This window comes from Elgaria multicarinata, chromosome 3 (assembly GCF_023053635.1).
Source record: "Elgaria multicarinata webbii isolate HBS135686 ecotype San Diego chromosome 3, rElgMul1.1.pri, whole genome shotgun sequence".
Classification (NCBI taxonomy): Eukaryota; Metazoa; Chordata; class Lepidosauria; order Squamata; family Anguidae; genus Elgaria; species Elgaria multicarinata.
Genome location: NC_086173.1, coordinates 161,797,791 through 161,814,294, shown reverse-complemented (window position 1 = coordinate 161,814,294; position 16,504 = coordinate 161,797,791). Strand labels below are relative to the sequence as shown.

The following is a 16,504-nucleotide window of genomic DNA, read 5'->3' as shown; positions in this document are numbered from 1 at the left end:
ATTTCAATGCTCCTCATGCACAAAAGCATTCCCTCACAAGACCAACTTATTAAACAAAGCAATTATAAACAGGAGACTTCCTAGAATTGCTCAGGGTGTGAGAAAAGGTTGACTTGTATAGCAAACCTTACCGTACATATCAAAAGTTTTCATAAACAGGAGGCCGTAAAAATGCACCCACTGTACTTCTAATTTTGTTGTTGAGTCCAGTCTTCATGAACATGAAAACGCACACACTCTATCTCCTTGGAACGTGGTAGAATGTTCAGATGTTCCACACACATTACATGAAAGAATCAAATGCTTTCTCATCTGATCTTTGCAATACTAGTTTGTTATCAGTTAGAACCATGTTTATGGTGGTGTTTTGCATCTCGGAAGGAATTCCATGAAACGGTCTTTTGAGAGGATGTGATACACGGCTATATTAATAGTACTTTTTACTGAGATTAAAGCTTTTAATACCTTAATTGTACTTCCATTGTCTTAAGAAAATTTCATGGAAGGATATGCCTTATGAATGTGTAGAGATGCGTTCAGTGTTCGGAACTTACTGCAGTTTAGAGAATGCACACAGGGAAGTCTCCATATAAACACGTAAAAATATATATTCACTTTTATAGAAAACCTTACAGAACATTTTGGAGTCCGTACAGGGTAACTGTGACATAAGTGCTCTCACTGTAGGGGTAGTTTGGGTGATGAATCAAGCCCCCGTGAACTTGAGATCGTGCACAGGAGAGACATCCCATATGTGGAATGTGTTAAATTTCAGTCTCTGCAAACACATTCTTTCTCATCAAAGAGGACACATCCCTATTAGAACCTCCAACTATAAAGAGTTTATCAGCTGTGATTTTGATTTGGGTATTGTTTCTTTAAATCTTGGAAGGTATCTGCATGAAGCAGGGCCTTTTTAGTGTTGGTGGCATTTAGGATTCCCTCCCTCAGGCTAAATGGCTCATTGGCTGTTTAAGGCATTTTATGGGGGATGATTTTTACAGCTTAATATTCTATGTATGTGGTTCATTCTTGGTATTATTGCATGTTTTATCTGAATGTTTTTAGTATATTAATAGTACTGTATCATTTTATGAAATTTGGCTTTGGGAGAAATTTCAGAAAATAACTCCCCCCCCCCAAGCTGGAGAAATGCCAGCCATCTTGTTTTGACATGGCAGCGTTCCCGTGGCAGCAGCCACACCAAGGAATGCTGAGATGGTGGTGAAAATTCTGAGAATTGGGCCAAGCTATAGAGGTTTAAATGGAAACGTTCGGGATTTTGAACTCACCCAGAGGAGAGAGGAAGGAGCAAAATGTTGGAACGGCTTCTGTTTTTTCCCCATTATGGAGTTGAACTGGAAACCTGGTAGAGTACCTGTTGCTGTTTTTTTAGACAGGCTATGAAAGTTTTAATTCATTTCATTAGTAATAAAACTGTGTATTTTATCTGTTATAGTCTTTATTGCTCCTTTTAAACAAAAATGGTCACAGGTTGAACATTTAGAGTACAGTTTCCCGCAGTGTGAGTTGGCCACATCAAACATTGTGAGACACTTGGCCTGGATAGTCCATGTGTTAAAGCTAAGCCTCTATAAGAAGCGCCTCCCCAACCTGGAACAAGTGATGCCATGGGCTGGCAACCCCCTGGTCACCACATGGAAGGGGAAACGGGCAAAATAAAGTCCCCACTCACCTTTTGGCTCTTTCCACACCCCCTGAATGAGGAATGGGCTAATGGAACAACCAGGGGTAAAAGCATCTTGCTAACCTAACTAGACTTTGACTCTGTTCAGATGACACATTAAGCCACAGTGGTTAAGCGTTTTGAGCTAACAAAAACGTGATGTATTCTATTAAAAGGTCCACACGAGAGGTTATTATTTTAAGAGTGCTGCTATTTCTTTTAAGCAACTGAATTGCAGCCTCATGAAAGGGGGAAGTGGGCTGTGTACAAGTGCAGGATGTGCTCGGTTACAATAGAGAATGAGACAAATTAATGGAGGAGGTCTATCAGGGCTTATTAGCTGTGAGAGGGGAAAAGAGTATCCATGGCCAGGTGGTGGTTTATACAACAAAGCAGTGGAGAATCCTGATAGGGAGACATTTTTCTCCCCCTCTCATAATCCCAGAACCCAAAGGGATCATCTGATGAAGCCGATTCATGGGGGATTCAGCACAGATGAAAGGAGCGACTTCTTTACACAGCACAAAGTTAAACAATGGAATTCACTATCAAGATGTGGTGATGGCTAGGCTGAACAAATTTTGGAAACCGAAAAGTGGGACAATATGGCCACCCTCAAGGAGACGTGCCCAGCCCCCAAGCTGGAACCATCTTGAGATGACCGGTCTCCAAGGGTGTGTGGCCTTAGTCACATGTCTAATTCTACACTTCACCAACCAGTGATTTATTATGGTTTTAATTTTTGTCAACCGCTCAGAGAGCTTCGGCTATTGGGCGGATTTTTTTTTAGTAAATAACTAAATAAATAAATAAGACAAATGTACTGAACATAATATGTTAACGATAAAATAACTGAAATGAAGAACAAGTGAGACATTCGATGTATCAAGAATTCACATTTATTTTAGTTGTTGTACAAGTTTTAAGACTCTTCCTCTCACTGTGCCCAGGAATATTTTTCAGTGGATCTTATTGCTTTTGCCCTCTCAGTACGATGAACTTAACCAGGCTTTATTGAAAGCAAAAGAGGAATGTTTGCCATGAACCTGAATTCTCGGCAGCCGCAGTTAGCTCAACCCCAGCTGCACTTTGCATTGTCCCAAAAGTCTCAGAAGAAAGGGCCTTTTTTTGGTTTGTGTTTTAGAATTTATCCCCAATGTCCACAGGCTGTGCAAGATGGAGGCGAGAAGTAGTTAACAGAACGGTGAGCAAAGGATGAATGGGCACAGCCAGAATAGTTGCAAATAGTTAGCCTTTCCTAATCACAGCTGACAAAGTGTAAAGTGTAAAGGAAAAAAAGGAGATTCGAAGAAGGAGAAGGCAAAACCCCCAAATAAAATCCATCTCTCCCCCCCCCCCCCACAAGGGCCTCTTTGCTGCGTGGGCGCAAGACTGAGCATCCGAATAAGGCCACACCCACGTTGGATGAAAACAAGGGGAGACCACCTGGGAGCATAGGTGGAGTGCAGCCAATTGAAAAAAAGGGGGGCAGATACAGCCACGCATGTGTGGCGCTGGAAACAAGGCCTGCACTCACTGCTGGCCAAGATGGGAGCAGCCAGGGCAGACAAATAAATTGAGCTGTGTGTGCAGTGCGTCTGCTGGCTGGACAAGGAGGGTAGTGTGGGCTGCGCTAGCTGAAGGCCTGGGTAGGAGCAAGCTGAGGCAAGCCATGTGTGGCATTCACCATGGTTGGAAGAGCGGGTGCTGCAGGCCTGAGCAGGGAGCAAGCCCGGACAAGCAGCATGTGCCACGTGCTGCATCTAAACAAAGCGATGGACTGGGCTGCGTTCCACAACTCAGAAAAAATGGGGGCACCCAGGCAGGGGCAAGGCAACCTTTGTGCACTGCCCCCGGCTCCTCCTTCTCCTCCTCCTCCTCCTCCTCCTCCTCCTCCTCCTCCTCCTCCTCCTCCTCCTCCTCCTTTGCCCATGGACTGTGGTGCTTGTCTCCTCCTCCTCCTCCTCTACTACTACTCCGCCACTTCTCCTCCCCTGTCGCTTCTCTGCTGCTGCCACCAGTTCTCCTTGGGTCTCCTCCTTTGCTGCTGCTTCTCCTTTGCCACCGCTTCTCTTCCGCGTTCCACCACCAGTGCTGCCACAACCGCTCCTCTATCACCACCGGGAGCAGCAGCTTCTTCCTCTTCTTCTTTCTCCTCCTCCTCCACTCCATCGCAGACTCGCCATCCCTGTGCAAGAGCTCCTGTCCCTTGGCCTGGCCACAGCTGCTGCTGCTGCCGATAGCCGTGTCTTTTCTGTTTGGTGCGTACGTAGCCCCCACCCCCCCTTTCCCAGGACTCTCAAATCTTGTGAGACATCCAGGATAAGATGGGTCTTGAGAGTTGAGACGTCACTTCTTGGGTTTTCGATGCTGTGTCCCAGGCTGTTGTGACATGGGTTGTCATGGTAATGGAAGGAGGGGAATAGAAGGGTGTGGCAGTTAGAAGAGGAGCAGAGGAGAGTGAAAGAGAAGAGGAGGAGGAGGAAAGAGGAAAGGAGGAAGGTTTTCAAGGGGTTTGGGGAAGACTAGGAAGAGAAGGCGATGCTGGACAGAATGGCTGTAAGGAGCAGGGAGTTGGGCAGCCTGCTACGGTGAACAGCATTTCAGGAGCGGCCTAAGAAGTTTAACCAGGCAACGCGTAGGGTCCTGCAGGAACGGCTGGACAGTTGTTTAGGAGTTGAAATAACTCAGGGACTCACAGTGTAGAAGCGATAGTGGAGCAGCCTGATTTGCCTCTGACAACGGTGAAGATGGATCGGGTCGGGGGGGCTGCGAATAGAGGGGAAGCGGTTCACCTCAATCCAAACCTCCGGATGCAGGTAAGTGGGGGGGAGGGGGACTCACCTGGTGCCACTGCCGCAGTCCATTTACCGACAGTGATGGATCCAGATAAGGGGGTAGGGGGAAGGTGGGCTTACCTGTGACCATCAGGGGTTCAACCGTGGCCTCCTCTTCCGGCTTGAAGCCAGGGACACATTTGAAGCCTGCGATGGACCATGACGGACACAGGTAAGGGGGCAGAGGGGAGTTTGGCTTACCTGGCTCTGCCGCTGTTGTCCATGCAGTTCCAGAAGTTCCAGATCTGGCCACGAAGCGGTTCGGGGGGCCCATGCACAGCCCTAATGGTTAGGTTGTTACTAATAAATTCTTAAGTTTTGTGAAAAGAAGGGCTTCTGTGTTTGACTAACTCCTGGTGCTTTACCCAGATTCCTTACTTACCGTTACATTGTCTTCTGAGCTGGCTCAGGGGACAGGGAGCGATGGCAGTCAGCCTGATTTCTCCGAAGTTTTACTCAATAGAGTAAATCTGTGAGCGGAGCCCAAGTTCTCGGCTCCAGGACTTGATCAAACAGGGTTTTTCCAGGGCCAGCAATTTAGATTAGGGGTGTGCACGGACCCCCCGCTCCGCTTCACTTGCAGATCTGCCATTTTCCGGATCGGGCCGCTCCGCCCCCGCTCCGCCCACTTCCGCTCCGCTCCGCCCGGAGCTCCGGATCCGGATCCGGAGCTCCGTTTCCCCCCCCCATAGGCTTGCATTGAAAGCTAAAAAATTATACAACTTTTTTTCTGTTCAAGTTAGAAACCTCATGTTTGGCACCATGACACCTCATGGGGATATACACACGCATGCCAAGTTTCAAAGCAATCCCATCATCCCCTGATTTTTGGCGAATTTTTGAAAATCGGGCACCCCACACACAACATCCCTGCGAGGTGGGCAGGGGAGGAGGGAGGGAAGGCAGGCAGGCATGCAGCTGGCATTTCTGGGGGCATAAGGAAGTGAGCCAAGGATAAGCCAGTAATGCATATAAAATGGAATAAATCAATAAATAAACAAAAGAGGGGTGGAATTAAAAGCAGCAGTGTTGCTCAATAAACAGCAAGAAGAATTTTTTAAAAAAGGCTATATCTGTCTTTTACCAGCAATAGGGGGACGTGCCCGGGGGAGGGGGAAGTAGCTGCCAGTTCAAGACAGCCACCGACAGCTCTGAGAAGAAGTAAAACGCTCACTTCAACTCATAACAGGCATTGCTCCACCACTGAGAAGTAAACGCTCACTTCAACTCATAATAGGCATTGCTCCACCATTTTACTCTCTTTGGAAGGCTCTAATGGCCTTCCAGTGCAGGAGAGAGTGGGGGCACGTCCACGATGAGATGCCCTAGGGGAGCTCATCCCCTTGCACCACATCTATTCAGTTGTTCACCAAGGTTAGGGTGGGGAGCAGTGCTGTGTTTCTATCTCTTATTCTTGGCTTAGTATATGATTTCAGGTTGTGTTTGTGCATTTGGTAGGACTACTGTTTTAAAAAACACTGGGAAAAGCCTGTTCAGATGAAGAAAGAGAAGTTTCCCAGAATCCCAAGTTACCCGTTTTGCCTATCCCCTCCTCCAACTTTGGGATCATGTGATCATGACCGGGAGCTGACTCTGCCCCTCAGCCCTTTGAAAAAGGTATTTTTCCCGCCGATTTTTAAAAAACTTCTAGCGCGCGACCCGGACAACGCAAAAAGTTGAGAGTAGTCTCAAAATGACCCGCATCCACGACTCTCTGTGCACAAGAATTTTCAGAACGATAGCTTAAAAACCAACCCAGTTATGCCCGAGTCTTTCCCTCAATGCAATCCTATGGGCGAAAAGCCGAAAACGCCGTTTGAGCCGCGCGGTTGACCCGATTTTCACAAAAATATAGCACGCGACCCAGACAACGCAGAGAGGTGAGAGTGGTCTCAAAATGACCCCCATCCACGACTCTCTGTGCACAAGAATTTTCAGAACGATAGCTTAAAAACCAACCCAGTTATGCCCGAGTCTTTCCCTCAATGCAATCCTATGGGCGAAAAGCCGAAAACGCCGTTTGAGCCGCGCGGTTGACCCGATTTTCACAAAAATATAGCACGCGACCCAGACAACGCAGAGAGGTGAGAGTGGTCTCAAAATGACCCCCATCCACGACTCTCTGAGCACAAGAATTTCTAGAACGATAGCTTCAAAAAGAACGTAGTTATGCGCGATTATTTGCCGCAATGCAATCCTATGGTGAAATGTTTTCAAGATGGCGACCGGAGCGCTCCGCCTGAACTAGGAGCTCCGAAAAATGGCCGCTTCTCTTCGCCTTGCTTCTAGGGGGTCCGCGGTCCGCTCCTACTCCGCCTCTGGGTAAGGCGGAGCAGGCCAATCCGCTACTGCTTCTACGCTCCTAATCGGAGCGGATCACACCCCTAATTTAGATGGTTTTAAAAGGGAGTTGGATTGAATCAGTGGTTCCCAATGTGGGCGGTACCGCCCCCTTGAGGGCAGTGGCATTGCATAGGGGGGGGCGTTAAGAGGCAAAGGGATGGCAGGGGGCACTAACAGGTAAAGGGGCGGCAGGGGGCGGTCCAGGTGGTCTCTCCAGAAGGTCCTAAAAACGCTCCTGCTCGGGAAGGACTTTCTCACTCACTCAGCCGCTCTCTCCTCCTATCTCAAGCCCACAGCGGCCCCAGCAGAAGTAGGGGGTGGGGGAAGTGCCCACAGGAGGCAGAAGAGCAGGAAACAGCTGCGAATTGAACACCCCTTTGTTTCGAAGCATCTCAAATGGCTGGCAAGAAATTGTGTTCTTAAAAAAACTAAAAACAGAGGAGCATTTCCGGACCCCCCGCAGGCTTCCTTTCTAGTTCACTCTCCCAGGTTTCCTGTTCCTCATGAAGATGGAGGCAGCACATAGTTAAATTATGGACCTCAGTACCACAAGATGTCGCGATGGCCACCAATCTGGATGGCTTCAAAAGGGAGTTGGATAAATTCCTGGAGGCAAAGGCTATCCATGGCTAGTAGCCCTGATGGTTGTGTTGGATCCTGGGATGGATCAGTTTTTCTTTATTCCTCAGCTTTAGTATGCCCTCTGACTTGAAGACATACTGGAAATGTCAGGGCCACTATCTGGACACTGTAATAATTAATTAGTAGCGGGGTGGGTCTAATTGCCAATTATTGGCTGGCCTGATTGTACAGTTTGTCATGTATATAAATGCTCCTGATTATGTGTCTTCTCTCTCTCTCTCCTGTGACCATTGTGAGTATGTGTATGTGCTGTATAATATTAGATGCTACGTGTGTGCTGTAAATACATATTTATTTAAACCAACCTATATTTCAGTAAAGCTCTGTTTGAAACTTAAACAGTTTGTGAGCTTTCTTGGTCTCTACTCTTTCTGCTGGGAAGCTTCTAAAACTCTGCTTGCTCTTGAGGAGTACTTCCAACAGGTTGTGTGCTATCTCCAGTATTGGAGGCAATAACCTTGTGTGCACCAGTTGATGGGGAACATGGGCGGGAGGGTGCTGTTGCACCATGTCCTGCTTGTTCATCCCTGGCCGATGGCTGGTTGGCCACTGTGTGAACATAGTGCTGGAGTAGATGGACATTTGGTCTGATCCAGCAGGGCACTTCTTATGGATAGCAGCCAAAGTTAGTCCCAGGTAGAGTAGACCCTTCCATTTCACTGCAGAAATGACCAACACCTGGACCCATTTAAATGAGCAAAGACATTGAAGTGAGAAGTGAGGATTGGAAGGAAGGAGGAAAACTATAAATCCCTCTTGGTTTCCAGCAAGAACTCAGCCAACAACACAGTCTGAATATCCAGAAGAGAACTTCAGGGTTGGGCCTTTCCACCCAGGTTTGTTTATTTGGAATTTTCACTCACTGGCTGCTCTGTTGCAGATGTTCTTCCTCACCTGGGGTGGTTGCTGCTTTGTTCCTGGTTGTGGCTCCGTCCTTGGCTGTAGACCTTCCTTGGCTTTTGGGGAGATATTGGTGAGTTCAAGGAAGATTGTGCCTCTCTTAAGTAAAACAAAGCAGGGTTAGGGAACTCCCCGGTTAGAAGGGAGGAAGATGACCAGCAAGGCAAGGAACTACAGGAGGAGTCACCACTCCCATGGCAGCATGAGAGGTGAAAGGAGCTGATTTTTTCCCATGGCAGGATCTACAGTACTGCTTTAAAACAGTAGTGGCAACTGTTGGGGCCCAGGAAACACTCCATATACAGTTTTCCAACCGTTTTCAAAGTGTCGTGTCCTGCTTGGTAGAGGTCTGGCCCACGTTTGCAGATGTGTTAGGGCTGTTCCTTTCCCCAGGTTCTTTAAAAACAAACTGAAACAATCTCCTAAGTATTTTACCTACCCCTTTGTAAGCCCATGCAGCCCTAAGTTGGGTTAGAAACATGGCTGTTTAGGAAGGGGTGGGATTTAAGCTTCCCCTTCACTTCTTATTTTACCAAAATTTATTCCCCTTGCATTGGAATGATGGTTATTATAAAAATAAAGAACACATCTCTGATTGAATTGGGGCTGGGAGTGCTTACAGGGAGGTCAGGTAGTCACCACAGGGAACATCTGGCTTGGCCCTAAAGTGGAGCTTTATCCTGTTTCCTGAGAAGAGAAAGGAAAAGACTTGCTGGATTTTATACTAGGGAATGCAACCTTTAATTGATTAATCATTAAGGGTTCAATCCTGTGCATGGCTGGCTGAGGAATGCTGGGAGGACTTTTTTTCTGTCTAAAAGTGCATAGGGTTGCTATCTGATCTACGGCTTATGTCAAATCATTTCGAATGTAGAATAAAAATCTGTAAATAACAGTATGGAAGTGGTATATGGAATGTGTATTGCACTCCAACATTTATCATGAACCTACCCGTACACTGCGCTCAACATCTATGGTCCTCCTGCAAGTGCCTACTCCGAGGGAAGCTCGGAGGATGGCAACAAGGGAGAGAGCCTTTTCAGTGGTGGCCCCCCAATTATGGAATGATCTCCCAGATGAGGCTCGCCTGGTGCCAACATTGTTTATCTTTTCGGCACCAGGTCAAGACCTTTCTCTTCTCCCAAGCATTTAACAACATTTAACTACATATGCTAAGTTTGTTTGCTTTCTAAAGGACCGCAGAACTGTTGTTGTCTAAAATGGATACTGTTTTATACAGTTGGTTTTATATTTTTGATTTTTTAAAATTTTGTATACTTTTTAATGTTCACTGTTTTTAACTTTTGTAAACCGCCCAGAGAGCTTTGGCTATGGGGCAGTATATAAATTAAATAAATAAATAAATAAATAAATAAATAAATAAATAAATACAGTAAACATCAGTGCACTTCAATACCTGCTCTAGCCTTCAGACTATTTAAAAAGCTTTTGACCAGTGGTTCATCTAGGGATGAAATCCAGGGCTCTGCAACCCCAGCGCCCCTGAATCACACCAGGAGGAGCAGGGGGTCAGGACAGAGGGAAGTAGGCCTGGTGCCAGCATCTAGGCCGGCACATGCACGCTCAGGGTGACCCATCAGGGCAGTCTCTGGAATTTTTTTTTTTAAGTTGTTCGCATTAAGTGAGATTTTTCTCTTCTGTGTTTGTCTAAGGATTTTCAGTAATCTCACATAGATACTTGGCTTCTCTTAGTGCCCCCAGGTCAAAGGCAGGAGCAGTTTTCTCCACAGAACTCCATTCTCATAAGGTCTCTGAGAAGAAAATATCCTTCTTGAGTTAATTTCGGGTGACCATATTTTTAACAGTTGTATAGAAAAGGGTAATTCAGCAGGTGTCATTTGTATGCCTGCAGCACCTGCTGAAATTCCCTCTTCATCACAATAGTGAAAACTGCAGTAGCCCTTCCCTCTTTTGTATCTGGTCATACTAGGCAGGGCTCCAGCAGCTTTAACGGTTGTGATGAAGAGGGAATTTCACCAGGAGCTGCATGCATTGAAATGACACCTGCTGTAATTCCCTTTTGTATACATCTGTTAAAGTTACAGGAGCCCTGTCCTCCTTTTCATGTAATCACCCTACAAATGGACATGAAATCCACATGTATTCAATTTGGATCCAGAGATTTGGAATTGATAGTGATAGAGTAAGAAAACACACAATATTGTTACATACTTTTGCTGAGGAGAATACTGGAAGAACATTTTGTTTTTGTGGTTTTTTCTGTGTGTGTTTTTTTAGCTTTGCTTTGTTTGGTTTCTCTGTGTGTTTGTGTGTCTGCTTATACGTATTATATTTTGCTCTGTGGTGTCTTTCATATAGTGGTGTTTGGAAACAATAAAAAAGTTTTTTTTTAAAAGGAGCCCTGTCCTCTTTTCCATATGGTCACCCTAGTTAATTGACTCCCTTCCCTGTTTTCATCTCCCACATTTTTCTAGTCCATGGTATCAGTTCCTTGGGATTCTCTTGTTTCTCCAGCTGACGAAGAGTAGATGAACAGAGATGATGGGGAGGAAAATAAGGCAGAAGAACAAGGACAGGAGGGGCCACGAGAGTCATTGGTGTCGGGAGTACGAGAGAACCTTTCCCCATGTGGGGGACTGGAAGCTGCCTCAGCAAGTTTGGAAAGCGCAGAAGGTCTGCAGGAAACCCGCCGAGCGGAGGAAGCAGAAGGTCACGGTCAATCCCCAGTCAAAGCTATTTGGACGAGGAAGAAGAAGTTATCCCGTGTGGAGCTGCAACATCATTCTCAGAGGATTAATCCCCAAGAGCAGTTAGGTAAAGTTGCCTAATTTGACTTCTACTGACTTTTTCAAATACATAACAGAGCACCCCAAATTGTCTCCAGATATAATATAATATGACCTATTATACTACTACCAGCTTTATCTCTGCTGCTGGGGTTCTCTTACTTCTCCAGTAAATAGTTGATGATAAGAGAAGATGGAAAGAAATATAGGGTATCACATCTAGAATTCTATTGGAAGCACAACTGCATCCATTGAGTGTGAACGGCGGTGTGAAATAGCTGCAATGAGGTCTCCTAGAGTAGGTCATCCTCCAGCGATCCTGGATGAACCATCACAGGGAGTCAGAGTATGCTGCTCATTCCTTAGGAGTTGGTTTCCAGGAACAAGTAGTCCCCAGGATCTCCATGTGAGGAAAAAAGTAGTTTAGATGAGTGATCTTCAACTTGTGGGTCATGACCCAAATGTGGTTTATGAGGTCAGTCCAGATGGGTCATAGCAAAGGCGTTGCCACCATGTTGGGCATGGAGGAAATTGTGAAAGTTGGTTCCATGTTGCAGGTTGGGAGACCAAGGTGGGTCTTGGAGCTGGATCAGTTCAGGAACAGTGTTTTATTTTATTTTATTTTTTATTTTTCACAGCCTCTTTAATTACAGGAATACAAAATAAGACTTGTCAGCTTAAATGTCTCTTCCACTCCTTATTGTTTTACTATGATTTTATTAGATTGTAAGCCTATGCGGCAGGGTCTTGCTATTTACTGTTTTACTCTGTACAGCACCATGTATATTGATGGTGCTATATAAATAATAATAATAATAATAATAATAATAATAATAATAATAATAAATTCCATCTAACAGAGCCATAAGATTAGATGGTTGCTCTTTACACAACAAAGCCAGATCATTGATAACTGCACAGGTACATTTACATTCCACAGGTTGCTTTTGGTACAATCTTGAAGTGCCAATCTTGAAGTATCTACACCTTAGCTAGTCCAATCACACCACAAGCTAGACGTGCACCAGCATTTCCAGTCTTCAAGCTCTCTTCATTTCCACCTTTCCCCAGATCATCTACTTTTTCATGAATCACCATAGTACGTCCAATAATTGAATGTGGTTCTGACAGAGAAATAATATGGTCCCGTATTGACACTTCTGCCACACCTGAATTATTTGCAGTCACATTTCCAAGATCACCAACATGCCTCTCTTTATCCTCTGGTCCACCATGGTTTTTGTGCTCAGGATTGAAGTGAGGGCCTGCACTGGTACATCCATTTGTATTGTCTCCAAATTCATGGACATGGAATCCATGTTTCCCTGGAGCCAACCCTTCAATACGTCCTGAAAGAACTACCTCCCCACTACCCTCCTGCTCAAAGTGAATGACGCCCTTAACATTGCCTGTGGAGGCCGGGTCGGCGACCAGGACGCAAACAGCTTTCTGCACCGCCATCTTTCTCTCCTCAGCAAAGGTCCTCAAACGCAGGTCTCGCCTTCCAAGCGCTTGCGCCTGTGTTTTAGAACAGTGTTTTAGATGAAAGAATTAGTGATGAGAACACACAACGTTGAGGAGTTCTTCATGGACTATTTTACCAGGCTACAAAGTGGTGGGCAAGAGTCATAAAAACAAACAAAATCCCCAGCCACTCTACATGCCAGGACTACAGTCTTGCAGGAGCGTTTGGGACACAGGGACGAAGTGGGCAAAGGAAGAGGGAAACAAACAAGCCAGGATTGAGAGCACAAACCAGGGTTTGTTCAGTTGTCTACCAGACAACCCTTGGATAGGGCTACAAACCATGGGCCTTCATGGGCCCAGGCAGATGCATCCGGTGCTGGGACTGACCCCTGCCTGAGTGCTCTGGAGCCTTCCGAGAGCAGTCGGGCGCTAGTCTGCCCTGACCTTGACCTTTCCCCTTCCCTCCTCCCAGCTGCATTAATGGCAGCCACTATTCACACAGTGGGAGGAAATATGCTTTTATTTATTTATTTATTTATTTATTTATTACATTTATATACTGCCCATAGTCCAAGCTCTCTGGTCCAGAGTGTAGGGAAAAAATATGCAATTAATCCAGCCTTGGTTTAATTGCCTTTTTCCTTCCATCAACCTGCACCAATGGAGCCCTTAAAGGCTTTATTAAATGGTACTTTTAGCTCCCCATTGGTGGAGGGGGGGGGAGAAATGCAATTTCCTCAAGACTGGGGAGGTCTCATATTATTTTTTCATTTGTATCATGCCTTTTTCCCTCCAAGGAACCCAAGGCGGCATACATAATCCTCCTCCTCTCCATTTTATCCTCACAACAACGACCCTGTGAGGTAGGTTGGGCTGAGAGTCTGTGACTGGCCCAAAATCACCTAGTAGGATCACCAGACTCCCAGTCCAACGTTTTAGCAACTACACCACACTGGCTGTAGTGTAGTGGTGGTGGCCTCCACTAGAGTAGAGGAAAAAGTTCACTATGTCCCCAACCAGTTGCTGGGGAACATGGGTGGGAGGGTGATGTTGCACCTTGTCCTGCTTGTTCATCCCTGGCTGATTGCTGGTTGTCCACTGCGTGAACAAAGTGCTGGACTAAATGGACTCTCGGTCTGATCCAGCAGGGCTCTTCTGATGTTCTTACCGTTGGGAACATGGCATTTATGCTCCCCTGCTCCAATCAGGGCCTCAAAGTCCTGGTTAATGTGTCAGGGACAGGCAGTGCCTGCTTTCCAGGACCTCCATAAAGTGCGCAATTCTCCTGGCACATCCGGAAATCACGTTTTGCTGCCTTAAAGGCTGTCTTCATGCGAAATAAAGAGGAATTTTAAGGTCCTGATCAGCATAGTGGGTGGGTACTTGGAGGCAAAAGTCTCTTTCCGGGGCCTCCAGAAAGTGCGCAATACCCCATCCGCACTAATGGCCCCAGTAGTATCTAAATCCTAAGGCTTTGGAATTTTCTTTAATGTGTGGATTGCCGTTTTGTGCTGTAAAAGATTGTTTGAATCAGGAAACAAAGATGTTGCTTTACACGTCTGGGAGATGAGCAGACACCGGCTCCAGAGACCCTGTTTGGCCAGCTTCAAATGGAAATGGATTGGGAGGCAGCATTGATAGAAAAGCTAACGGTGAATGGGGTGGGCCATTGTGGGGAAATCTGGCCTTCGCACCTCCCTGGCCCTCGCACATCTGTGGGGCTTCCATTTGCAATCTGAGTTGGGGGCTTTCCCCAGAAATTCAGGAAATTGGTTAGGATTTTTTGTTCATGTTTGCTTGTGTAAATTTACCTAAACAAAAAAACCTCATTCCTGCCAACAGATTACTTAAAAATTGAGATGTGTTTTCCCTATAATTTATCCCCCAGCTTCTCAACTCTGTTTTCTCTTATTGATTCCATCAGAGGATGTCCAGGTGAGTGAGGATGAGGGAAAACAACAGAGAGGACTACCACCAAGAAGAACTAGAAGTGAGGAGGTCTGCAATCAGCCTCAAAAAAGGAAGCAGTCAGGAAACAGTACGCAGGGAAGGAAGGATAAATCTGTTCCCTCTGGGAGTGGGGTCTCCCTTGAACCAGGAAAACAGAAAACAAAGAGACGCAGAAAGTGCCTTGATGCTCATTTGAGAATCCACACGGGGAAGGAACCCAGCCAAAGATCAGAGCCTGTGAAAAGTGACCCTCTGAGCAAAAAATCGATGAAACATCCTAGGCTTGATTCCAGGGGAAAGACACATAAATGTTTGGTGTGTGGAAAGTGTTTCAGATTGGATTCAGGCCTTAAAATACATCAGCGAATTCACTTAGGGGGGAAACTGCATAATTGTACAGAATGTGGAAAGAGGTTCACTCAAAAATTAAACCTTATCATACATAAACTGTACCATAGAATGGAGAAACCCTTTAAATGCAAAGAATGTTGGAAAAGCTTCAGTCAGAGAAGATACCTTACCATACATCAACGAATTCACACAGGAGAGAAACCCTACATGTGTAAGGAATGTGGGGGCTGCTTCAGTCAAAATGCAAGCCTTAGAAGACATAAACGAATTCACACAGGGGAGAAACCCTATAAATGTGAACAATGTGGAAAGTGTTTCAGTCAAAGATCAACCCTTAAGGACCATCGCAGGTGCCATTCAGGGGAGAAACCCTATAAATGTGAAGAATGTGGGAAGAGTTTCAGTCATAGATCAACCCTTAAGCAACATCGCATGTGCCATACAGGGGAGAAACCCTATAAATGTGAAGTGTGTGGAAAAGGCTTCCAGAAAAAATCACACCTTAAGCAACATCGCATCTGCCATACAGGGGAGAAACCCTATAAATGTGAAGAGTGTGGAAAAGACTTCAATCGGAGCTCATCCCTTAACAGACATCAAAAAACTCACTCAGGGAAGAAACATTTTTAGTGTAAAGAATGCGGAAAGACCTACAGTCTGATCTCATCCCTTAAGAGACATTGACGAATTCATGCAGGCGAGAAACCCTTTCAATGCAAAGACTGTGGAAAGGGCGTCAGTCAAAGCAACAACCTTAATGTGCACAAAATAATCCATACTGGGGAGAAACCTTTTCAATGCTCTTCATGCACAAAAGCATTCCGTCATCAGAGCATTCATAAACAGGAGACTCTCTAGAATTGCTCAGGGTGTGAGAAAAGGTTGACTTGTATAGGAAACCTTACCGTACATAACAAAGATTTTCATAAACAGGAGACCATAAAAAGGCACCCACTGTACTTCTAATTTTGTTGTTGAGTCCAGCCTTCATGAACATGAGAATGCACACACACACTATCTCCTTGGAACGTGGTAGAATGTTCAGATCTTCCACACACTTTACATGAAAGAATCCAAATGCTTTCTCATCTGATCTTCTCAATATTTGTTCGTTATCAACCATGTTTATGGTGGTCTTTTGCATCTCGGAAAGAATTCCATGAAACAGGGTCTTTTGAGTGGATGTGATACATGAATCACCCAACCTCCATTTCATGTTCTTTATTAATAGTACATTTTAGTGAGATTAAGCTTTTAATACCTTAATTGTACTTCCATATTCTTAAGAAAATTTCATGGATTGATATGCCTTATGAATGTGTAGAGATGCTCTCAGAGTTTGGAACTTACTGCAGTTTAGAGAATGCACACAGGGAAGTCTCCATATAAACACGTAAATATATATATTCACTTGTACAGAAAACTTTACGGAACATCTTGGTATCCGTACAGAGGAAAACTCACATAAATGATCACACTGTAGGGGTTGTTTGGATGATGAATCAAGCCCCCGTGAACTTGAGATTGTGCACAGGAGAGACATCCCATATGTGGAATGT

General features: G+C 45.4%; 2 protein-coding genes across 2 annotated transcripts; one reads left to right on the top strand and one right to left on the bottom strand.

Annotated features, from left to right (window-relative positions):
• Nucleotides 1-12,026: 12,026 nt before the first annotated feature.
• LOC134396936 (superoxide dismutase [Cu-Zn]-like) lies at nucleotides 12,027-12,682 on the bottom strand. The gene has a single exon (XM_063123547.1). The coding sequence runs from the start codon at nucleotides 12,636-12,638 to the stop codon at nucleotides 12,159-12,161; it is 480 nt and encodes a 159-aa protein (XP_062979617.1). The 5' UTR covers nucleotides 12,639-12,682; the 3' UTR covers nucleotides 12,027-12,158.
• Nucleotides 12,683-15,053: 2,371 nt separating this feature from the next.
• LOC134395705 (zinc finger protein 723-like) lies at nucleotides 15,054-15,803 on the top strand. Its single transcript, XM_063121869.1, has 2 exons — nucleotides 15,054-15,567; nucleotides 15,652-15,803. Exons 1-2 carry the CDS (start codon nucleotides 15,054-15,056, stop codon nucleotides 15,801-15,803), a joined length of 666 nt encoding a protein of 221 aa, XP_062977939.1.
• The last annotated feature ends 701 nt before the right edge of the window (nucleotides 15,804-16,504 follow it).

Excerpts from the sequence above, each read along its gene's own strand:
- LOC134396936 (XM_063123547.1), bottom strand. The coding sequence starts at position 12,638 with ATGGCGGTGCAGAAAGCTGTTTGCGTCCTGGTCGCCGACCCGGCCTCC.
- LOC134395705 (XM_063121869.1), top strand. The coding sequence starts at position 15,054 with ATGGAGAAACCCTTTAAATGCAAAGAATGTTGGAAAAGCTTCAGTCAG. Across the intron at positions 15,568-15,651 it reads AACTCACTCAGGGAAGAAAC|CCTTTCAATGCAAAGACTGT; the intron begins ATTTTTAGTGTA and ends CAGGCGAGAAAC.